Raw genomic sequence first — 23,462 nt, forward strand, 5'->3', positions numbered from 1 at the left:
AAGGAGCAGAGGAAGGAAGGAGACCAAGTGCAGTGTCCAGCAGAGCAGGGTTTAGTGTAGGTGAGAGAGGAGGGGCAGGGCTGAAGTGCTGGGGGATATAAGCTTGCACCCCTCCTGTGGGCGATGGGCACCAGGGGAGGTTGTGGAGCAGGAGACTGGCATGGCTGGAGCCTGGGTCTGCATGGTCAAGCCATCCCTGCTTTCAACAGGCTCCAACCCCCACCTTCACGATGACGCCCAGAAACCACACAGACGAGGAGCTGTTTCTTGACTGTTAGTTGGGCCTTGGCCCATGTCATACCCACGGGCTGCCACATGGGGGTGGAGGGATCAGGACGAAGAGAGGGGACCAGAGCAGGGACGGAGGTCCAGACTCAGGGAGTCGGCGCTTCTTGCAGGGGGTTGGGGGAGAGGACACGGAAGCCTCTGCCCCATGCAGGACATTTCCTTGCTGTGGCAGCAGGGCAGCTGTGCCCTGACTAGGCTGGGCTGCAGAGAGTGTGAGTCTCAAGTCCTCCAGAGCCAGAGTCATCAGGATGACTGCTTTTCAGGGGTCATCAGTCGCTCCACCTCCCGCATGAACCGCAGACACAACTCTTCCTGCCAGGGCAGAGCCACGCACTGCACGGCCACGGGCAGCCCCACACTCTTCTTCATGCCCTATAGAGGACACAGGCATCAGGATAGGGTTAGCGAGGCAGGACTCCCCACTCCCAGGCCCAGGAAGCACCCCAGCTAGAGAGAGGCCGCAAAGCAAGGCCAGGCCACAGTCCTTCAGGTCTTGTTTAAGAACGGCTGGCAAACCCGCAGTACTAGTACTGTTTCCTCCACAGTGGCCAGAGTCAGGGTGGGGAGTGAGTTCAGCTGAGGGGCAGGACAGTCCTCACCTTCTGCAGCACCTTGTCCCAGATATCCCCAAAGTAGCCCCTGTAATGTTCCATCTGGGCCTCGTCCTCAGCAGTCACCGTGGTGACAGGCACCACCCCTGCAGGGAAGTCCAGGCAGTTGTAGAGCATAGTGTAGCTGAGGGCCCCTGGAACACAACACAAGCAGCTGCAGCAGGCCCCAGGAATCTCAGTGCCAGCTCTAGGCCTAAGTCAAACCTCGTATGAAATGGCACCCTGTGTCTACAGCCTGGGAGAGAAAGGCTGTCTCCCAGGACTGAGGTCTGAGTGACAAAGCCCAGGAATTCAGACTTCAGGGCCAGGCTGGACATCCCACTGATGCTTGCCTCATGCCTTTGCCCATGTACTTTCCCCACTGGGAATGTTGTTTCTGTTTTCTTTTCCTTTTTCTTTTTTGAGACAGAGTCTCACTCTGTCACCCAGGCTGGAGTGCAGTGGTGTGATCATAACTCACTGCAGCCTCAACCTCCTGGGCTCAAGCAATCCTCCCGCCTCAGCCCCCTGAGTAGCCAGGACTACAGGAACATGCAACCACAACCAGCTTATCTTTCTATTTTTTGTAGCAACAGAGGCCTCACTATGTTGCCTGGACTGCTCTTGAGCTCCTGGGCTCAAGTGATCCTGCAGCCTCAGCCTCCCAAAGTGCTGGGATTATAGGTGTGAGCCACCGCGCCTGGCCCCTATTTTCTTGATTTATCTAAATCCCACCTGGACTTCAAACCACCACCTCCCCAAACTAGATTCTGTAATTCAAGGTCCCCAACTTGAATAGTGCTGATGACAGAAAAATCAAACCCTGCCAGGGCATCCCACATGACTCCCATGTCTCCAGCCAGCCAGACTGTGGGCCCCCGTGAGGGCAGGGTCCTCCCCGAGGGCTCCTCTTCTTCCATTTCCTGGCAGCCCTGCAGGGCACATGGCCAGATTCATAGAAGGGACAGGCAGGGTGTCGGGCCTCACCTGTGGCCTTGCCTGGGGCATTCAAGTCCAGAGCAGGGCCCAGCATGGGGGTCAGCAGCACATCCAGGTCCAGCGCCCTCCACTGGGCAATCACAGTTTTGCGGTACACCTGTGGGGGACACAGCGCACCGGGTGAAAGCACGCAGACCTGGCCTACCCCAGGCTCTCTAACTCAGAGACTGTGGCTAGGGTGGCTCTGGCCCCAGCACCTGCCCCTGAATCTGAAAGGAGCCACAGTGGGACACAGGTGCTCCAGGCAGGCAGTGCTACTTCTCAGAGGGCATCGGTCGTTCTGCCTCCAGGATGAATTGTGGACATGCCTCTTCCTGCTGGGGCAAAGCCACACACAGGCAGCTCCAGAGGGGCAAAAAGGTGGCCAGGACAGGAGCCCTGGGCTGACCCAGCCTTAAAGGATAGGCATCTGGGCAAGTAAAGGTCAGAGAGCTGGGCCCGAGTGGTGGTCCAGGGAGTGGAAGGGGGATGACAGGCCAGTCTGGGAGCCCCGTGGGGGCAGTGGGTGCCCTGTCCAACTCCACCCTCCCCCCGGCACCCTGCTCCAGTCCAGAGGCTCTGGTCTCACCTCAATCTCATGCTGCAGTTCCCAGAGTTTTCCAGCCGACCTGGGCAGAAGGAGTGTGGTCACCAGCCATCATGGTCACAGCCATGGAGATCAGCGACATCAGACCCCTACTACCAACCCTCCAGATGTCACCCCTCTGTGGACCCTTCACAACCGCATGGGAGCTGAGAGGGAAGTTCAAACCCCTACTGTCTGGATGAGAAAATCAGGCCCCAGAGGGGCACAGGCTGTCACTTGGTGACTCCACAGCAGAGCCAGGACTAGCCCAGGCCTGATTCCTCGCTACCCTCAGGACACAGGAGAGGCCATAGATGCCGCCAGTCCTGAAGCCTGGTGGTGAGGGAAGGAGTGAGTCCACGGGATGTCAGAGCCTGAAACGGGGCAGTTTATACCCTGCTTTTCCAGCCCAAGCCACTAAGAGGCAAGTAGGACCTGGCAGAGCTCAGGTCAGCTCAGATCTCTAACAGCAGCATCTCTCCCAGGTGCCCTACCACCGGCCCAGGCCAACCCCCACTTCCTGGTCCTTTCCACCCACACCGCAGCCAGGTCAACCTCCTCTCCTCCAACTCCCCCATCCTCTTGTCCCCCTCAGGCCTTTGTTCTCCAGCCAGAACTGGACCTTGCCAAGACAACTTCAAAGTCCCACCTGAAGGCCACAAAAGTTGCCCCCCTGCCTGGGCCACTTCCAGCCTCAGAGGCTACTTCCCTCAAGTCCTTTCCTGTCAGAAACTACCCAGACCCAGACTCGGGTCAGGATAGGCAGGGGCAGCAGCTGGGCACAGAAGAACCCTCACCGAGACTTCATGTTGCTGAGGAAAGCTGACAGCCTTGGGAGCTGCACAGGACAGACGCAGGGTCGGTGACTCCGCTCTGGCCCACGGCAGGTGTCAACCTTCTTCAGGTCAAGCCACTGGGGACCTGTCCCTCCATGCCTCCCCCCAGGGCCCAGGTCAGCCCCCCTTTCAGCATGCAGGTTGGCTGAAGATTGCAGGGGACAGGGGAGGAGAGCCGTCTGGGTGGGGACTGGAGGCAAGAGGAGGCCACGCCTGCCCAGACCAAGAGAGGCTGAGGAAGGCCATGGGGGATCATGCGATAGGAGGCCCTAGGTTCCCCCCAGTCATCCTAGCCCCTCCACTCCTTGTGCCCTCACCAGAGGCTTCACCAGGAAGGCCAGCAGTCCTTTAAGCCACTGGGGAAGCTTCAGAATTGAGACCAGGTCCCCCAGGCAAGAGTCCACGAAATCACCTTTGCTGGGAAACAAAAGGCTGGGTCCAGGCACTCCCATCCCCGCATCCTTCCCAGCTTGCTCACCCGGCCCACAGCAATCCCGTTCTCTATGCAGGGATACTATCCACCTCCTCCTCACCAGATTCGGCTCCCTCCTTCCAAACATGCCGTTTGTTTCTACTGATCCTTTGGGATGCCTGGGTTCCAACACACATCCACGGGAGCTCCCCAAGGCAGGACTCAGGGTATCCCTCTCCAGCAAACCCAGCTCAGAGCTCTAAGAACTGAGGGCAACGTCTCCCTGATGAGGCTTCCCTGAGGGTACCTCCCCTTTGACATGGAGGCCAGCCTGGAGGCACAGGTGTGGCAATCCAGGGTGGGCTGCCCATGAAGCATGGCTCTGAGGCTATCTCTGGCTCAAGACCTCAGGGAAAAGTCTCAGGTAGCTGATCCTGGGGACTCATTCCCAGGGCCAGAGTGAGGACTGACCCCTTCCACTGATGCCTGGACCACACTTGGCTGCTAGGGGAAGGAAAGGAACTTGACAGGCTGGGCCCTTGACTGAGTGAAGCTGCAGGGCCAAGCTTCAGGCTGCAGGGCTAAGTTCTCCATCGGTGAAGTGGAGGAAGGAGGACTGTGTTCTGAAGGGTTCCAGTCCATCCAGCAGAGGTATATCACCAGGAGGGGCCTTCACAGGCCTGTCCCCTGCCCCTGACAACCTCTAAGGACTAAAAACAGCACTGGGGAACCAACTTCCCTAAAAATGAGCTCTGCAAAGTCCCTTAAAAGGAGCCTGGTCCAACTCACCCACTTTACAGGAGAGAAAGCTGAGGTCCTGCTCAAAAGGAAGACTTGGCTCAAGTCAGACAGAGCCCAGAGTCACCCAAGTCCAAGCCCCCACCCTCCTGCCTGGATCTTGCCCTTGCCCCAAATCTTTCCCAAACAGTGAGGCAACCTCCTGCCCACCTCCTACCTCACAACAAGCTCAGATCAAGGATAGGCCACAGATACTCAACCCAGCCTCCTCCCCTCGGGCTGGCACCCTGGCAAGGGATCTCCAGGGTCAATGTACCCAGCTGGAGGGACAGCGAGGTCCCTGCCCAGAGTTATCAGGCCTTTGTTGGATTCAGCTAAGGCCCATCCAGGCATCACCACACCCTGCTGCTCCCCTGGGTCTGCCTACTTTTCTGATCCCACCAAGACCCCAAAGCCCACTATCACTCACAAGTTCTGTAGGAAGGTGTGGCCACCGTCACTGAAGAGCCCACCTGTTGACAGGGTCTCCAGAGCATGGGGTATGTTGCTTGGCAAGAAGGGAACCAGCTGCAGGGATTGAAGGGTGTAAAGCCTCCTGACCTAACCACTGGCTCCATGATCCCCATGCTGTCTGGGTGGCCCTGAGGATGGACTGGACCAACTCTGCCCACATGACAGCTCTCACTAGAGCCACAAAGGCAGCCTTACTGATCCAAGAAAACTCACTGTGGAATGCACAGCATGAGAGAAGTCTGGAGCCACACATGAAGTTGTATAAATGACCAGACCAAAACCCATGGCCCTGGGAGCCTCTGGACAGCTGTGCACCACTGCCTACAGCTGAAGAGCCTCCCCGCATGCAGTGCTCACACATCACACAGCACAGGGCTGAAGTTCTCCCTTAATCACTCACTCCAATACTCTTGATCAGCCCTCTATATACTTGTCCCACAGGGCCACAGTTCACCCTGATGACAGTACCATCAGAGTGCCAGGATGCCAGGGATGGAGTAGTCATGGGTACCAGGAAGGCTTCCCAGAAGGAGAGGAGATGCCAGTATTTCTAGGACCCTGCAGTCATACCGTGTGCCCCGCAGCCTCAAGGCTCTGTTTGGTCTCCAGGATGGCCCGCTTCATGGCCGGGGTAGGCATGGTATAGTTGTCAGTCTCATAGTACCCCACACGCAGGGGCTGAGAGCTGGTGTAGATCTAGAGGGAAAACACAGGGGATAGGGGCAGGTCAGGAGAAGACAGCCCTAGGCAGGAGCCCTAGAGATCAGAGAAACTACTCAGCCCCAGACACAGCTGCGAGGCTGCAGTCAGCGAGGCCAGCCCCTTTTGCATCTGACCCTTTCATAAAACACCTTCACAGTGACTCAGGTGGGCAGAGCAAGGATAAGGATTCCTACTGGTCACATGAGGAAACTGAGGCTTGAGGTCTCAATAGGGAGATTAGGTGGGACTGGGACTTGTCCAAAGCTACCCAATGCAGAGTGACAAGACAGGTCTGGAATGTAGGCATCCTGTCTTCTGTGCTGAGGTTCTCCACCACCTGTCCTGGCTCTCATGATAAACTGTTCCAGACTTCCAGACAGGGACCTCATCTCCTCCTCTCCTCTGAGGAAGGACTTCACAGCTGCCTATCGCCGTGGGTTCGGTTAGAATATCTCCCTCTGCCTGAGGAGGGGGAGTTCACCCTATCCAGCCCAGATCTGCCCTGTTGCCCCACTCCCAAGAAACACCAAGGCCCAATCTCTTTCCTGTCCACAAACCCTCAACCTTTCCAAAGCAACCTTGGCTGGGGCGAGGGCAAGAGGTCTGTACAAGATAGACAATCGCTGGACTGCGGAGAAATGGGGCTTACGTCACACAGCTTACTGTCTACATTAATGTGACTTCACTCTTCCTCTGTCTACACCAATCTAACTTTACAGCTCCTGAACACTCTGTTGGAGTGGGCACAGAGGATGACGTAGGGCCCAGCACCTGCCTCACTGGGGACATCTGGCCCCACCCTCAACCTGGCTGTTTCTGGCCTTCAACCCCAACAGAGAGAAAGAGAGAGAGAGAGAGTACCAGGACCAGGGCACAACCAGAACACTCAAGAGAGCAAAATACTGGTCTCAGATGCCCTGCAGTAGGGGATGAGCTGGGAGGAAGATGACCACTGGCCACTCCCCCACCTCCTCCAAATAACACACATAAGCACAAATAACCTTCCAATTCATTCCAGAAACACCCATCAACTCTTCAACAGGAAGCATCAGTTGACACCTCTCGCCTCAAAATCCACACCCTGCTATGCCCACCAATCCTTAACATGGGCAATCATATGATGACCCCAACCCAATCTTAACCAACCCCTATGTTGAAAGATCTACCTTAAACCAGACTTCAAAATCTCAGCAGATCTCCTCACACTTCCTGCCCTCTGAGATGCTACTAAGGCTTTGCAAGACAGTGCTGCCTCACCACAGAAAGCAACAAGCCCAGCCTATCTCAGCAACAGGCTGTTGTGGTGGTATTCTGGGGAGCAGCACGCCTGCTGCCTGCAGATCCCGGCTCACGCAGCCTACCTCTGGCAAGAACGGGCTACATGAGCTGGGGTCTGCAGGCAGCGTGGCGTGCTGCTCGCCAAAATGTGGACAGAAATACTGTTAGAAAGGCCGCTGTGTGCTGAAGGTCAGCGGGCTGGGAAGTGATTCCCGCATCCCTGGTGCCAGCAGCACAGGCTGGGCGCCTTTGAAAGCCTGTGGTTTTCCAAATGCAGGCAAGGGCTCCATCTGGTGGCCGTCTGTGGAGGAGCAACCCGCCCTGGCCTCAGAGCCCTGGGGCACGGTTCTCGGGAGACAGGGCCTCCAAGGCCTGGGGTGGCTGTCTAGGTGCAGCAGTCCACACCCATGCCCACCCAGCCCTGCTCACCTCTTCCCTGAAGGGCAAGGGAGGCACAGTGGGGTCCAAGCGGAACATGTCCTCGCACAGCAGGGCTCGCAGGCACAGCGCCAGGCTCTCCACGTCCCGGGCCATGGGGCCCACAGAGGGGCGCACTGTGAGGCAGAGAAGGGAGGGAAGTAAGCAGACAAGGAGGGAGGAATCCAGACTTAGAGCAGCCTGGGGGCCAGACACTGCCCTGCCACCTGAGAAGCATGGGCGCAAGCGGGTCAGGCCGACCCCCACCCTCCTAGGGGAGAGCACCATGGACCTCACCTGCCTCCTGTCCATAGACACAGCCCTTCAGGCCACTTTTGCTGGATAAGAAACATAAGACGCTGGAAACAGGAAACGGCCACCCGCCGCCATCCCCACACCCACAGAACAGCTCTGAACACTCACCGCTTTGGAAACTAGGACCCATGCCCAGCCAGTGGTACTGTAATGCTTCCTCCCAGCAAAACCCCGGAGACCGAATCCCCGCCTGGAGCCCAGAGAGGTTGGAAGCTAGGCCAAGGTCACACAGCGAGGGGCCCAGAAGCGCCCTCCACCCACCCTACCTGAGGCGGTTCCCCGTGGGCTTGAGGCCGCAGATGCCGCAGAAGGAGGAGGGGAAGCGGATGCTGCCTCCCATATCAGTGCCTAAGCCCAGGGGGGAGCCTCCAGACCCGATGAGGGCGCCTTCACCCCCTGAGGAGCCCCCTGGGCTTTTGGAGGACTTCCATGGGTTCACGGTCTGGCCAAAGAGGGGGTTACTGCAGTCATAGCTGGAGGAGGCAAGAACGGGTCAGCCCATGGCATGCTGGGACCGGTGCCCCTGCCCCGCCCTGCCCCAAGACCCAACCTGAACATGGACTGGGGCACATTGGTGTGCACGAAGGGCACGGCACCCTGCAGCTTCAGCACATGCACCACCACACTGTCGCACTCCGCCGGCGCCCCTTCGTTCAGGCTCAAGCCCAGCGTGGAGTCCTGGCCCTGGGAGGAGGGATGGGCACCAAAAGGGACGTGACCTGTGAGTCAGAGCCTGTGGGCAGCCCAGGGCCCACTCTAACAGCTGTCACACAGGGCAAGACAGGCATACCAGTGTCCCCTCGCAAGGCCTTTGGACATGGTACCTCCTCTGAGGGCCCAAAATGATCCAAGATACAAAGCAGGCTGGCAGGAATGGAGGCGACAATGGAGGCCTGGCGCTGAGGCAGAGCATACCTTGTAGGTGAAGCACTCCTTGAGGCTCACAGGGACGCCATAGAGCAGGCCCTGCCTTGGGGCCTGGGACAGCTGAGTCTCACAGTCAGCCAGGTAGGAGGTCACACAGTTGGTCCCTTTGTTCACCTCCCAGGCCTGAGGAAGGGGAAGTAGACATAAGGTAAAAGGAGGCTGGCCTTTTTAAAACATTGTGGTGAAATATACATCATGTAGAACTGGCCTTTTAAAGTATACCCAGGGAGAGGGGAACCAGCAACATGGCCCAGAGCCTGGGGCACAGAGGATGATCGAGGGCCCGGCATCTGCCTCACTGGGGACATTTGGCCCAGGCCTCATCCTGGCTATCTCTGGCCTTCAACGAGGACCAGGGCACAACCAGGACACTCAAGGGAGCAAGATACTGGCCTCAGATGCCCCCCAGGCAGGGGGTGAGCTGGGAGGAAAATGATCACTGGCCACGCCCCCACCTCCTCCAAGCCACATCTCTGCCCACTAAGGCAGACAGAAACCAGATAGGGGCAGCCCCCATCAGTGGTCGCACTGAAGGGCAGCCACAGAGCAGAGCTAGACCAGACTCCTGCCTCCCGGAGCCCAGCACTCTCTCCTCTACCCCATGCCTTCCCCACACGTAGCCCAGTCAAGCCTCCCCTTACCCAGGAACTCTTGAATTTGACAATCAAGTCACATGGAGTAGGAACTTGACAAAAGGGAAGAACATGCTAATAGAAGAAATCTGCCTAGAATGCTCAAACCGCACCACACAGGGTCCTACAGAAGGAAAGGTGAGGGCGGAGTGAGATGCAGCTTTCAGTAAATACTCCTACTCCTGGGGGTCATCTGGGGGAAACAGCGTGGGCTGTGTTGCCATATTTGGGCATGTGCAAAATCTGTCCCTGGGGTACCCGAGGCAGGAACAGAGAAGGCCAATCTAACCAGATTGACTAGATTAACTAGGAAGGGCAGGAGCCTTTTCAGGGACATTGACAGGGAAGAAGCAAGACCATCTGCTGAGACTGTGTATGTGCCCCTTCTCAGTGACACCAGCCCAGCATGCTCTCGCCCCCTCAGCTGCAGGCCCCACAGCATTGTCACATACACTGCACCCAGACAATTCACCTGCCTAGGGGTCACACACGCCCTTTCAAGAAATCATGCAGGCCACACTCACAAAGCACAATTTGTCTCTCCCTCTTTCCTCCCTCCCTCCCTTTCTTTTCAAACATATTTCTTGAGCATTTATTATGTGAAATGCAACATGTTGAGCACTAAGGTTCAAAGACAAATGAGATAAGCTCTGTCCATAAAGATCCCACATGGGAAAGAGATAGAGAAGACAAGCCTGACATTGTGATGAGAAATGTGCTGTTAGAATGAGAGCAGGCCTGGAAGAGGAAACCCTACCTCAGGTGGCAAATGGAAGAAGGTGCCTCCTGCTCTGAGCCCTGAAGGCTCAGCCAGGGGAGCCCATGGCACGGAGAGGGGCAAAGAAGAGGGAAACAGCCTTCCAGGTAAAGGAGCCCCACCCAAGCCAGTGCAGAGCTGCTCACACCCCAAGCTCCAGAAGGCCTTGGCCAGAGGTGATGCCACACACAGAGGAGGAGTACAAGAGATGGCCTGAAGAGCTGGGGACACAAACGGGCACTGACCAGGAGGATGGTGCTTGGGAATGGAGGGAGATGGTGGTGGCAGGCCAGGGTGGCCAAAGGGGATGGATATAGGAGAGGGCTGGGTAAAAGAACAGGGCAGGCGCGGTGGCTCTCGCCTGTAATCCCAGCACTTTCAGAGGATCACCTGAGGTCGGGAGTTCCAGACCAGCCCGGCCAAATAAAAATACAAAAATTAGCCAGGCATGGGGGTGCATGTCTGTAATCCCAGCTACTCGGGAGGCTGAGGCATGAGAATCACTTGAATCCGGGAGATGGAGGTTGTAGTGAGCCAAGAACATGCCACTGCACTCCAGCCTGGGTGACAGAGCGAGACTCCCATCTCAAAAAAAAAGAAAGGGCCGGGCATGGTGGCTCACACCTGTAATCCCAGCACTTTGGGAGGCCGAGGCGGGTGGATCACCTGAGGTCAGGAGTTCGAGACCAGCCTGATCAACATGGTGAAACCCCGTCTCTACTAAATACAAAAAATTAGTTGGGGGCCGGGCACAGTGGCTCACAGCTGTAACCCCAGCACTTTCAAAGGCCAAGGCAGGTGGATCACTGGAGGTCAGGAGTTCCAGACCATCCTGACCAACATGGTGAAATCCTGTCTCTACTAAAAATACAAAAATTAGCTGGGTGTGGTGGTGGGTGCCTGTACTCCCAGCTACTTGGGAGGCTGAGGCAGAAGAATCACTTGAACCCGGGAGGTGGAGGCTGCAGTGAGCCGAGATTGCGCCACTGCATTCCAGCCTGGGCAACAGAGCGAGACTCCATCTCAAAAAAAAAAAAAAAGTTTTAATTAGCCTGGTGTAGTGGCCCAAGCCTGTAATCCCAGCTACTTGCGAGGCTGAGGCAGGAGAATCGCTTGAACCCAGGCAGTGGAGGTTGCAGTGCTCCAAGATTGCGCCATTGAACTCCAGCCTGAGCAACAAGAGCGAAACTCCCTCTCAAAAAAAGAAAAAGGAGGACAGACCAGAGACTTGTTGACCAATGGGGTGGAGGCGGGAGGGAGAGGGAAGTCTGGGCTAAAAGCCAGGTTACTAGCTAAGACAGCATGCTCAGTGTCTCACACACACACATACACACACACACACACACGCTCTGGCTCCTTCCTTCCCTGGCAGTCCCTGGCACTGTAGGTCCCACCATGGCACCCAGCAGGACTAACTCCCAGGCCAGGTTTTCTCACGAACTCCAGGCCAAGTTTTCTCCACAGCCTGTGCAGAGAGTGGGAGGGGAAAGGGAGGGGCTGGCCTTGGCTGGCCTTACCTTTCCTACATAGGTGAAGAGCACGGCCTCAGGGGAGAGCTCTCCATTGTGTAACTTCTGCACCAGCTGAGGCAGGGGCAGGGCTAGCAGCGCCTCTGAGTCCAGGTCTGGGTTCTGTGGGGGACAAACTCGGATCAGTCCCCTACTCGCCGAAGTCTCATGAGCCTGCAGCAGACACCAGTGGCCCATGCCCCAGCAGCTCTGGCACGGCCCAGCCTGAGCAGGCCCTGGTTTGCCATCCCTAGAGAATGTAGCTCTATCTCCTCCAGAGGCCTGTTGAAGTGGTGCCCAGCGAGCCGACCTGCCCAGGTATTTTTTTCCCCCCTTAGAGACAGGGTCTGGCTGTGTTGCCCAGGCTAGACTCGAACTCCTGGGCTCAAGCGATCCTCTCACTGCAGCCTCCCCAGTAGCTGGAACTACAGGCACATACTACTGTGCCTAGCTCCAGACTGATGATTAAACCACTACAAATATATACCAGCAGTGGCTGCCTTCTGTGTGCCAAGCACCACGCTGATGTCATCCATGTTTTGATTAAGTCTTACTGCCATTCCCATTGCACAGATAAACTGAGGCTCAGAGACAGGTGCCTTCTTGCCCGTCAGCCATCCACCTGCACCTGACCCCATGCCATCCCCACACCCACAGAGCAGCTCTGAACACTGCCCAGGGGGTTGCCAACCTCTAGCAGGGAAGGGCAAAAACAAGAAGACCCCATGTTGGGAGGCTGGGTCTGTGACTGAAGGCCACACCCCAAAAGGGAGGGTTTCCACATTCATTCCACAGATGTGTGTTAGGCGCCTGCTCCGTACCCAGCACCACACTAGGCTGAGGTTCAGCCATGAACAAGAAGGCATGTCCAAGTGAGCTCACACAGGGCAGGGGCTGGGTGAGCAGATGACAGGCAAACAGATGAGGTTTTAGACAATGAGAAATAAAGACAATAAAACAGAGTGTGGTGAGTGAGTGGCACATGGGAAGGATGGAGAGGGAGGAGCTCTCCGTAGGAGGAGGTACATTTCGGCAAACACAGGCAGACCTCTGTCTGCCAGGCCTCGAGGGCTCCCAGAGTCTCTGGGGTCAGCCTGACTGCAAACACCCATCCAGTTCCTCCTTCCTCCTTCCCCAGGGCATTGGGTTTGTTTTTGTTTGTTTGTTTCAATAATTTATTTATTTTTTCGAGATAGAGTCTTGCTCCATCACCCAGGCTGGAGTGCAGTGGTGTGATTTTGGTTCACTGCAACCTCCGCCTCCTGGATTCAACCAATTCTCCTGCCTCAGCCTCCAAGTAGCACCTGCCACTATGCCTGGCTAATTTTTTGTATTTTTAATAGAGACGGGGTTTAGCCATGTTGGCCAGTCTAGTCTCAAACTCCTGACCTCAAGTGATCTGCCCCCACCTTGGCCTCCCCAAGTGCTGGGATTACAGGTGTGAGCCACCGCTCCCGGCCTCTCCTCAAGGGTATTGGGTTAGTGAGTAAACACTGAGTTGGCCAGGCAGGCTCATTCCTGTAATCCCAGCACTTTGGGAGGCTAAGGGGGATGGATCACTTGAGGTCAGGAGTTCAAGACCAGCCTGGCCAACGTGGTGAAACTCCGCGTGTCTACTAAAAATACAAAAATTAGCTGGGCGTGGTGGTGCACACTTGTAATCCCACCTACTTGGGAGGCTGAGGCAGGAGAATCGCTTGAACCCGAGAGGCGGAGGTTGCAGTGAGCCGAGATCCCGCCACTGCACTCCAGCCTGGATGGCAAGAGCGAAACTCAGTCTCAAAAAAATAAAAATAAAAAATAAAAAACACTGAGTCACAGCCACCATATCTCACCCCACCCTCCCCTGCTCTTGTCAAGGTCACCAGAGACTTCCTTGTTGCTAAACTCAACAGATACTTGCCTCTTTATCTTACTCCATGTCACTGAGACCTTCGAAAGTACTAAGGCCACACGCCTGCTCTCTTCAATTCTTCCTGGACATGGAGACACTACACTCTCCTGGTTTCCCTCCTGCTTCTCTGCTACTGCTTCTGTCACTCATTTATGTAGTGAGTCAACAAACATGTTCCAGAAATCTACTGTACGGCAAGGACCAGTTTCGGGGCTATGCATCTAGAGGTAACCAAGACAGACATGGTCCCTGCTTTCAGAGACTACATTCAAGAAAATAAACAAATTAAATAATAGATAGATCATGCATGATACATGTTAGGCAGCAGAGAAATGGAGTGCTGTGACACAAATGACAGAGCACTGACTTAGGGTGGGCAGGCCTATCTGAAGAAGCCACATTTCAGCTGTGATTTGAAGGATAAGAAGATGCCAGATGTGGGGAGAGACAGAGCTCTGGGTTCCTTCTCTTCCCTCTCTGATTCTGGGAGAGGGCCTCCCCTCCTCCTGCTTCCACTCCTCCCACCCCCCCCCAGCCCTGCTTCTACTCCTCCCCTCCCCCTACTCTCCCTCCTCCCCTGGCCTGCTTCCCCTCCTCCCCTCCCTACTTCCCCTCCTTCCCTCCCCCATTTCCCCTCCTCCCCTCTCCTGGTTTCCCTCCTCCCCTCTACCCTTCCCCTCCTCCCCTCCCCTAGCTTCCCCTCCTCCCCTCTGCCTTCCTTTCTCCCCTCCCCTGGCTTCCCCTCCTCCCCTGTACCCTTCTCCTCCTCCCCTCCCCTCTTACCCTCCTCCCCTACCCTGGCTTCCACTCCTCCCCTATGCACGTCTGACTCCAGGCTCTCCACCCATCCCATATCCCCCAGATCCCCCACCCAGCCTGAGGCAATGGAGCCCAAACCAGCTCACTGGGCTATTCCTGTCACCTGTCCACCTTCCCTGTCCTTCCTCTAAGCTCATCACCTGCCCAACTTTCAACCTTCTCCTCCTTGTGTATCCTGTACCCTGTACTCAGGGGAGGCCACGCCATTCATCTAGGTGTTCAGGAAAGGAAACAGGTGTCCTTCTGGCTCCTCCCTTTCACCCCCACCTGCATCCAGTTACCAAGCTAAGTAGCTCTGAAAAATGGTCACCTCTCCATCCCCTCTACCAAGGCCCTCACCAGACCTCAGACTCATCCTTATCTCCTGGGTCACACGGGGCCACCCAACTGCTGCCCTGCCCAGGTCCTGCCCCTCCAGCCCACGCTTCCCTTGATGGCCAGACAGTGCAAAACCCAACCAGGCCTTGCCTCTCCCCTTCAAATCCCCATCTCATCACACCACAGGCTCCACAGCATATTCCAGGAGGTGCTTCCAAGCTGTGTTCCTCTCAGACTCCTGTGCACCTCTCCCCACCCAGGGACCACTGCCCCCTCCCACCCCCACACCCCAGAGCCTGGCACCCGCCCTCTCCAAGCACATGCCACAGCCTCTGCCCCTGATGTCCTCAGTATCAGGAGCACTTCTCTGAATTCATTGAACTGATACAACACTTATTTTGGATTTTTTTTCTAACACAGGGAGCTACAATGAAGAAAAAAATGGGTTCAAGATTTCTCCCCAAACACACCAGATAATCCTCTTGATATATATAATATATATATATTTTTTTTTTTTTTTTTTTTTTTTTGAGACGGAGTCTCGCTCTGTCACCCAGGCTGGAGTGCAGTGGCGCGATCTCGGCTCACTGCAAGCTCCGCCTCCCGGGTTTACGCCATTCTCCTGCCTCAGCCTCCCGAGTAGCTGGGACTACAGGCGCCCGCCATCTCGCCCGGCTAATTTTTTGTATTTTTTTAGTAGAGACGGGGTTTCACCGTGTTAGCCAGGATGGTCTCGATCTCCTGACCTCGTGATCCACCCGTCTCGGCCTCCCAAAGTGCTGGGATTACAGGCTTGAGCCACCGGATATATTTTTTAAAGGTATACAAAATGAAAAGTGAGCACTCCCTCCACCCCTGGTTCCCCTTGCACAGTCCCTCCTCTATAAAGGAAAACTATAATTAACAGTTTCTGGTGTAATCTTACAGGAAAAGAAAATATTTATGAAAAACCCACCATGTCAACAGTTGTCTATGTATATTCCTTTTTGCACAAAGGAATCATACTATACACACAGTACTGCATCTTGCCTTTCCCATCTCACAATGAAAATTAAATTTTTGCTTTATTTTTGTTCTCATATAAATATAGGTTCACTGTGTTTTTTAAAATGCCTAAGAGTATGGAGAAGGATGTCGAAATCAGCAGAGCATTCACCACCCTGGGATAATTGCCACCTGACAGTCCGGTCACCATCTCCCCGGACCTCCTCACTGCAAGGTGCCCACAGAGTCCCTGTGCATGGCAGCTAGCACCTATCAACATGCTCCCCTCCGTGCTCAGCACATATTTTCATTCTTTCCTATGTTCTTCCCTGTTGACAGTTAATGACACAGTTGCTAACAGCTATTTTTAAATCTTCAACTAGTGTCAGGCAGCTGAGACATTTTCTCCTAGACACCAAAGTAAGTCTGCACCTCCAGAAGGCCAATCGATGAACATGTGGAAACCTGATTTTGTGGAGAATGCAGGGAAGTATAGTATACAGGTAACGTCTAAACCTGTGGCCACCTGCATGCACAATTTTTCAAGAGAGGGATACTCTACCAATCACTTAGGGGGCATTGCCCCTCCTCCATCTGTGTTGTTTTCTCCTTCTGAACCACAGTGCCAGCGGGATTGATAAGCAGGTTGTAAGAGATGTGGGAAAAACCATTCAGGGTAAAACAAAAGTGCATGTACAAAGGCATAAGGGCATAAATAGGTGTTCTGTGATGTCTCTCCCAGCTATACTATTCTATTGATGGTGGTCCTTCTCTTCAGTCTAGAAAAAGATATCAAAACTTATTCAGGGGACAGGGTGGGGAAAAAAATGGGTCAACAGAATTACCAGAAACACACTTTTCTCTAGAGTTGCCCAAGAGTTTAGAGAGAGGTGAACTATTTTGTGAAAATTCAGGTGTTTAGGTACCCCCTCATCCAGCTGTGTCCTCCTTGGACACAGCTAAGAATCAGGGAGTGGTGGCTCATATCTGTAATTCCACCACTTTGGGAGGCCGAGGCAGGCAGATCACCTGAGGTCAGGAGTTCGAGACCAGCCTGGCCAACATGGTGAAACCCTGTCTCTACTAAAAATGCAAAAATTAGCTGGATGTGGTGGCAGGCACCTGTAGTCCCAGCTACCCAAGGAGGCTGAGGCAGGAGAATCACTTGAACCCAGGAGGCAGAGCTTGCAGTGAGCCGAGATTGCACCAGTGCACTCCAGCCTGGGCAACAAAGTGAGAATCCATCTCAAAAAAAAAAAAAAAGAGTTCAAGACCCGCCTGGCCAACATGACGAAACCATTTGTACTAAAACTACAGAAATTAGCCAGGCATTGGCCAGGCACAGTGGCTCATGCCTGTAATTCCAGCACTTTGGGAGGCTGAGGTGGGTGGATCCTGAGGTCAGGAGTTCGAGACCAGCCATGGCCAACATGGTGAAGCTCCGTCTCTACTAAAACTACAAAAATTAGCCAGCCATGGTGGCAGACACCTGTAATCCCAGCTACTCGGGAGGCTGAGGCAGGAGAATCGCTTGAACCTGGGAGGTGGAGGTTGCAGTGAGCCGAGATTGCACCATTGCACTCCAGCCTGGGCGACAGAGCAAGACTCCGTCTCAAAAAACAAAAAAACAAAATACAAAAAACAAAACAAAAAATCTTACTCCTCCTTCAAAGCCTACAAAGCTATTGTCAATCAGGACCCCGCCCCTTTGCTGATTACTCAAAACCACAATCATTGGAAACCCAAAAGGTAATTTTCCGCTTCTCCTCCTGAAAGAGCCAAGTTTCAGAGCCAAAATTTTTGTCCTGGAATAATCTGCTCATAAAAATAATGAAGAGCAGTTGCTCCAGAGGAAAACCATACAGATGCTGCTGTTTGGAGTTGAAGTGCAGGAAGACCCATCCTACTACCATCCCACACCCCTGCTAGCTAGGTGGATTCCCTGCAACCAGGAGGTGAGTTCTGCAGACAAGCACTGTAAGCCTATCCCTGCCAGTGCTGCCCATGCCGCTCTTGGAGCTGGCAGAACTCAGCTGGGTGCACAGAGCCAGGGATAAACAGGAGGATCTCTAAGGAGGGCCTCCAGAGCCCAGCCAGAGAGAGCAACTAGACAGTGAAGAACCTGTGCTTGTGTAGGGGAGATAGCCAATTTGGGTTGACTATCCCACTTTGGGTTGACCAGGGCCCTCCCACTCTGGAAGGAAGAAACCCTAAAAATGGACTGATGGTGGACTTTGCAGCCAGCTTGGTGAGTGGAGGCTGGAACCAGATATATTTTTTACCTTTTTTTTTTTTTTCTTTGAGACGGAGTCTCGCTCTGTCGCCCAGGCTGGAGTGCAGTGGCCCGATCTCAGCTCACTGCAAGCTCCGCCTCCCGGGTTTACGCCATTCTCCTGCCTCAGCCTCCTGAGCAGCTGGGACTACAGGTGCCCGCCACCTCGCCCGGCTAGTTTTTTGTATTTTTTAGTAGAGACGGGGTTTCACTGTGTTCGCCAGGATGGCCTCGATCTCCTGACCTCGTGATCCACCCGTCTCGGCCTCCCAAAGTGCTGGGATTACAGGCTTGAGCCACTGCGCCCGGCCTTATTTTTTATCTTACTAAATAAATATGAGATATCTTTGCCCCAGGGATGGTTTGGAGTAAATTCATACATTACAGCCAGCCAAAACCGCAACACGTGTGGGGAAAAGAAAGCGATCACACTGTTTCTGTGTCTATGTAAAAAGAAGTAGACATTAAAAACTCCATTTTGTTCTGTACTAAGAGAAATTCTTCTGCCTTGAGACGCTCTTAATCTGTAACCCTAGCCCCAACCCTGTGTTCGCAGAAACGTGTGCTGTGTTGACTCAAGGTTTAATGGATTTAGGGCTGTGCAGGACGTGCTTTGTTAAAAATGTGTTTGCAGGCAGTACGCTTGGTAAAAGTCATTGCCATTCTCCAATCTCGAGTACCCAGGGGTACAATGCTCTGCAGAAGGCCGCAGGGACCTCTGCCCAAGAAAGCCTGGGTATTGTCCAAGGTTTATCCCCACTGAGACAGCCTGAGATACGGCCTCGTGGGAAGGGAAAGACCTGACCATACCCCAGCCCGACACCCATAAAAGGTCTGTGCTGAGGATGATTAGTGAAAGAGGAAGGCCTCTTTGCAGTTGAGATAAGAGGAAGGCATCTGTCTCCTGCTCGGCCCTGGGAATGGAATGTCTGGGTGTAAAACCCAATCATACATTCTATTTACTGAGATAGGAGAAAACCACCTTATGGCTGGAAGTGAGACATACTGGCAGCAATACTGCTCTTTACTGCACTGAGATGCTTGTGTAAAGTCAAGCATAAATCTGGCCTACATGCACATCAAGGCACAGAACCTTTCCTTAAACTTATTTATGACACAGAGTCCTTTGCTCACATGTTTTCCTGCTGACCCTCTCCCCACCATTACCCTATAGTCCTGCCACATCCCCCTCACTGAGATGGTAGAGATAGTGATCAATAAATACTGAGGGAACTCAGAGACCAGTGCTGGCGCGGGTCCTCCGTGTGCTGAGCGCCAGTCCCCTGGGCCCTCTGTTCTTTCTCTATACTTTGTGTCTTATTTCTTTACTCAGTCTCTTGTCCCACCTGAAGAGAAACACCCACAGGTGTGGAGGGGCTGGCCCCCTTCAACATGCAAGGCTACACCTGGGCTGGCATGCCCATGCCCGTGCCTTCCTCATATCTCTCTCCTGTTCCTCTCCATGAAAGTGTGGCTGAAGAGTGCAGCCAGGCACCTAGGTTCTAGTTCCAGCTCTGCCCCAACTCAAAAATCACTTGCGGAACATCTGCTGAACACAATTTTCTGTGACTCTTTCTGTCTCCCACCCAGGCACACCCTCCTGAATCCTGCAGTTCCCAACCTGGAAAGCCGTCCCACCTGTCAGGTCCCACAGACACAGCAAGCCCTCCCTCTCTTAGCACATAAGAACACTTCCCAGAGTTCAGCATGTTGGCTTTAACTGGGGTCTGTGCTTCACACACCCGGAGGAAAAGCCCCTCTTCAAGCCACGTCTTCCAAACCCTCAGCCAGGCCCTTCCACGCCCCCAAACCCACATACTGAGGTGATCCAGAGGCAGTGCAGGGAGAAGAAAAGTTTGTTGACAGACCACCCAGAGAGGGCTGGAACTGAACCTGCTCATGGAAAGGGCTTGCCAGGGGTTGGACACCACAGGCCGGCAGCAGGAGCCAGAGCGACTTCCCTTCTAGCCTGGCTTTGCCAAGATCTCCCTGTGCACTTGGCAGGTTTCTTTCCGGCTCCCTCTTAGGATCCAAATGCACAAATCAAGAAGCTTGAAAACTCGGCCGGGCGCGGTGGCTCACGCCTATAGTCCCAACACTTTGGGAGGCCGAGGCAGGTGTATCAACTGAGGTCAGGCATTCCAGACCAGACTGGCCAACATGACGAAACCCAGTCTCTACTAAAAATGCAAAAATTAGCCGGGCATAGTGGCGGGCCCCTGTAATCCCAGCTACTGGGGATGCTGAGGCAGGAGAATCGCTTGAACCCGTGAGGCAGAAGTTGCAGTGAGCCGAGATCGCGCCACTGCACTCTTACCTGGGAGTGGGAGCGAGACTCCGTCTCAAAAAAACAAAAAAAAACCTCTAAGCTCGCCAGATTCCCTTGGCCATTACACTCTGCGATTCCAAAGTCTTCAACCCCTAGCATCCTACTGGTTGTCACGCTTGCGTTTTCGCATTCCAATAGGCAGTCATCTTGAGATTCTTTGGCACAAAGCAAAACTCCTCTTTGACCCAGTGAGGGGAAGGCCTTCCACGAGCTGCCTTGACACTATCGTTTCCTTTCCTCCCCCTGGCTCTACCTGGCTTAGAAAGTGCGGAATATCTTAGGGCGAGGAGAGATTCTGGAAAGCTACACATCTGCTCTGCCCGCCCGCCCCCTTGTCCCTCCGCTGGTCTGGCGGCTGAAAGTGCCGCTGCGTGTACCCTCAGGCCGCGCCCACCCCACCACTCTCAGGCAGTCACCTGGAGCCGGAAGCGCTGCGCCGCCTTGTCCATGTTCTCCAGGCTCGCTCGCTGCCTCTGTCGCGCCCGGGCCACCGCGCCCCGCGCTGTCCGGCGCCCGGACCAACGCAGGGCCACGGCCGCCGCCACGAAGCAGCAGGCCAGGGCGACCCCGGAGGCGCCAGGCAACGCGGCCCACAGCTCGTACTGCACCATGATCCCCGTAGCCTGCTGCTGCCTAAGACGACAGTTGAAGCTGCCGCACGCGCGACCCGCCAGCTCCGCAGCAAAACCCGGACTGGATCGGCCGGGATCCCACGCCCGCCTGCGCGGGAGGGGCGGCGGAGCGCGCCAGAGCCCAGCTGCTGTCAGAGGCGGCCCGCCTGGCATGGCCCCCAGCGACGTCCCGCTCCCGGCCAAGCCGAGTAGGTGGGTCAGGAAGGGCTACTGTTTCGCGTGGGCGACCTCCCAAGTTTGAGTTTAGCCCCGGTTGGGCGCCACAGCCCTGGCCCGGCCTCTGCCCCGAGCACCCCAGAACCCCAAATGCTCAAGACTGCGCCCCAGCCGGAGCCCCCTGCCAGACACGCCAGCTGTTAGATATGAGTTCTAAATTTCTCTTCAAAGAATCAATATGTCAGTATGTTCAATTGTTTGCCTTCTTCTTTTTTTTTTTTTGTTTGTTGTTGTTGTTGTTGTTGTTGTTGTTATAAGAGGGAGTCTCGCCGGGCGCGGTGGCTCAAGCCTGTAATCCCAGCACTTTGGGAGGCCGAGATGGGTGGATCACGAGGTCAGGAGATCGAGACCATCCTGGCTAACATTGTGAAACCCCGTCTCTACTAAAAAATACAAAAAACTAGCCGGGCGAGGTGGCGGGCGCATGTAGTCCCAGCTACTCGGGAGGCTGAGGCAGGACAATGGCGTGAACCCGGGAGGCGGAGCTTGCAGTGAGCTGAGATCCGGCCACTGCACTCCAGCCCCCGCGACAGAGTGAGACTCCGTCTCAAAAAAAAAAAAAAGAGGGAGTCTCCCTCTGTAGCCCAGGCTGGAGTGCAGTGGCAAGATCTCAGCTCACTGCAAGCTCCGCCTCCCGGGTTCACGCCATTCTCCTGCCTCAGCCTTCCAAGTAGCTGGGATTACAGGCGCCCACCACCATGCCTGGCTAATTTTTGTATTTTTAGTAGAGACGGGTTTCACTGTGTTAGCCAGGATGTTCTGGATCTCCTGACCTCGTGATCCCCCCGCCTCGGCCTCCCAAAGTGCTGGGATTATAGGCATCAGCCACCGCACCCGGCCTGTCTTCTACTTTTAAACTTAACTTCCTCATAAAGCAACGTTTTTTGATTACCTGCTCTTCCCTGACTCATTCTCCACCCTGACTCATTCTGATTTCCTGCTCTGTAACCATTTTTCCCGCCAAACCACTCACCCTGTCACTCTCTTTAAATTAGCCAGTCGGAATTAGTTTAGCCTATAGATCTAACCCTAGCCAACAGGGGAAGGACACAGCAGCAGCAGTCACGTGGGTCAGGCATAAGAACCCCCCTTCCCTGCCCTTGTCCAGGTGTGTGCTCACCATTGCTCCATCTGTGAGAGCGCACCCTTCTATAGAAGTAAATTGCCTTGCTGAGGAGAAAAAAAAAAGAAAATGTTATATTCGAGTGCTATTCCATTTGTGGCACTGAAACTTTATTTATAACAATTTGGGGGCTTGCCCGTGATTACATTCCCCTCTGGGGGCAGTCTCTGGTTCTCTCTTGTGTGGAGGCATGCCCCACCCTCTTGTGACGGCCTCAGGGGTGAGAAATCAGGACTCACTCAGTGAGCTCTCAGCAACTCGGAAACAAACCAGCAGGCAACCTAGGGTAAAGGATCTTCACACACTGTCGCAATGACTCTGTGCACAGACCAAGGAAGGAGAAGCCGCAGGAACTGGTAAAGTACTTCCTTGGTGGTCAAATTCTGGAAGGCTAAATATGTGTGTGCATGAATGATCACTAACAACCCTACTTGCAGTGTCGTCCATGTGGATGGTGACAAGTCCTTCTGCTGGATGGAGTGAGTGGGTCCTCTCCACTGTTCTGTAGCTACCCCATATGGCTTAGGAAGGATCCTGCCATGGGATTTACACCAGAATGCCAGTGCTAAGAGGGGCCTAATTCTCCCTTGGGGGAGCAGCCAGAGAGGACAACGTGAGTGGGAAGTATGCAAGGGACCTTCAGAGGGGGGAAGGGATAGAAGTAGCAAGAGAGAGATAGAAGTAGTTGACCTCTTTTGGTCAACCATCCAGGGCAGCAAGGCAAGACACCCCCTGGTTTGAGGGGTTGAGCCTTCCACAAATTTCAGGGGGTCAAACCTCACACAAACCTCCAGTAGTAAGAAAAATATTCAGAACTCCCCTTTCCTTTCTTCTCAGGGGAAGAAAAAGTAGCTCCACTCCTGATGGTCCCTTCCCTAGGGGAAGGGGAAGGAGAGGGGAGAACAACAGCATAAGCAGCTGGCAGAGGCAGGGAAAGACCAGCAGAGGGGAAAGAGAAACTGGGAGAGGAGGTTGAAGAGAAAGAGAGAGTCAAAGAGAGAGAAAGAGAGGCAGAGAGAGAGAGACAGAGGGAGTAAGAGAGAGAAAGAGAGAGACAGAGAGTCAGAGAGAGAGAGAGAAAGAGAGAGATAGAAGTAGTAAAGAGAAAACAGTGTACCCTATTCCTTTAAAAGCCAGGGTAAATTTAAAACATATAATTGATAATTGAAGGTCTTTTCCATGACCCTATAACACTCCAATACCACCTTGTTGTCAGTGTAAACAAGGGTGTAGCCCAAAAACACTGAGGCCACTGACAACCCATAACCTCCCTAATCAAAACTCCTTAACCCAGTAATCCGCAGATGGCCCAAATGCATTCAATCTGTAGCAGCAACTGCTTTGCCAACAGAAGAAAGTAGAAAAATAACTTTTAGAGGAAACCTCACTGTGAGCACA

The 23,462-nt window shown here is 54.3% G+C and overlaps 1 protein-coding gene across 1 annotated transcript; it reads right to left on the reverse strand.

The window, feature by feature from the left end:
• Positions 1 to 258: 258 nt before the first annotated feature.
• FAAH (fatty acid amide hydrolase) lies at positions 259 to 20,834 on the reverse strand. Its single transcript, XM_033226540.1, has 15 exons — positions 20,510 to 20,834; positions 11,487 to 11,600; positions 8,569 to 8,703; positions 8,204 to 8,337; positions 7,920 to 8,126; positions 7,636 to 7,676; positions 7,351 to 7,475; positions 5,512 to 5,637; positions 4,898 to 4,995; positions 3,596 to 3,695; positions 3,240 to 3,280; positions 2,446 to 2,485; positions 1,866 to 1,974; positions 888 to 1,033; positions 259 to 660 (listed from the first exon to the last, which is right to left on the reverse strand). The coding sequence occupies exons 1-15, from the start codon at positions 20,702 to 20,704 to the stop codon at positions 532 to 534; spliced, it is 1,740 nt and encodes a 579-aa protein (XP_033082431.1). The 5' UTR covers positions 20,705 to 20,834; the 3' UTR covers positions 259 to 531.
• Positions 20,835 to 23,462: the final 2,628 nt, after the last annotated feature.

Source organism: Trachypithecus francoisi, unplaced genomic scaffold (genome assembly GCF_009764315.1).
Source record: "Trachypithecus francoisi isolate TF-2019V2 unplaced genomic scaffold, Tfra_2.0 Lachesis_group12, whole genome shotgun sequence".
Classification (NCBI taxonomy): Eukaryota; Metazoa; Chordata; class Mammalia; order Primates; family Cercopithecidae; genus Trachypithecus; species Trachypithecus francoisi.

Coding starts and splice junctions, on each gene's coding strand:
- FAAH (XM_033226540.1), bottom strand. CDS start 20,704: ATGGTGCAGTACGAGCTGTGGGCCGCGTTGCCTGGCGCCTCCGGGGTC. Junction 8,704..11,486: donor TCTTCACCTATGTAGGAAAG/GTAAGGCCAGCC, acceptor CCCCTTCCTCAG/GCCTGGGAGGTGAACAAAGG. Junction 2,486..3,239: donor CTCAGCAACATGAAGTCTCG/GTGAGGGTTCTT, acceptor CCTTCTGCCCAG/GTCGGCTGGAAAACTCTGGG.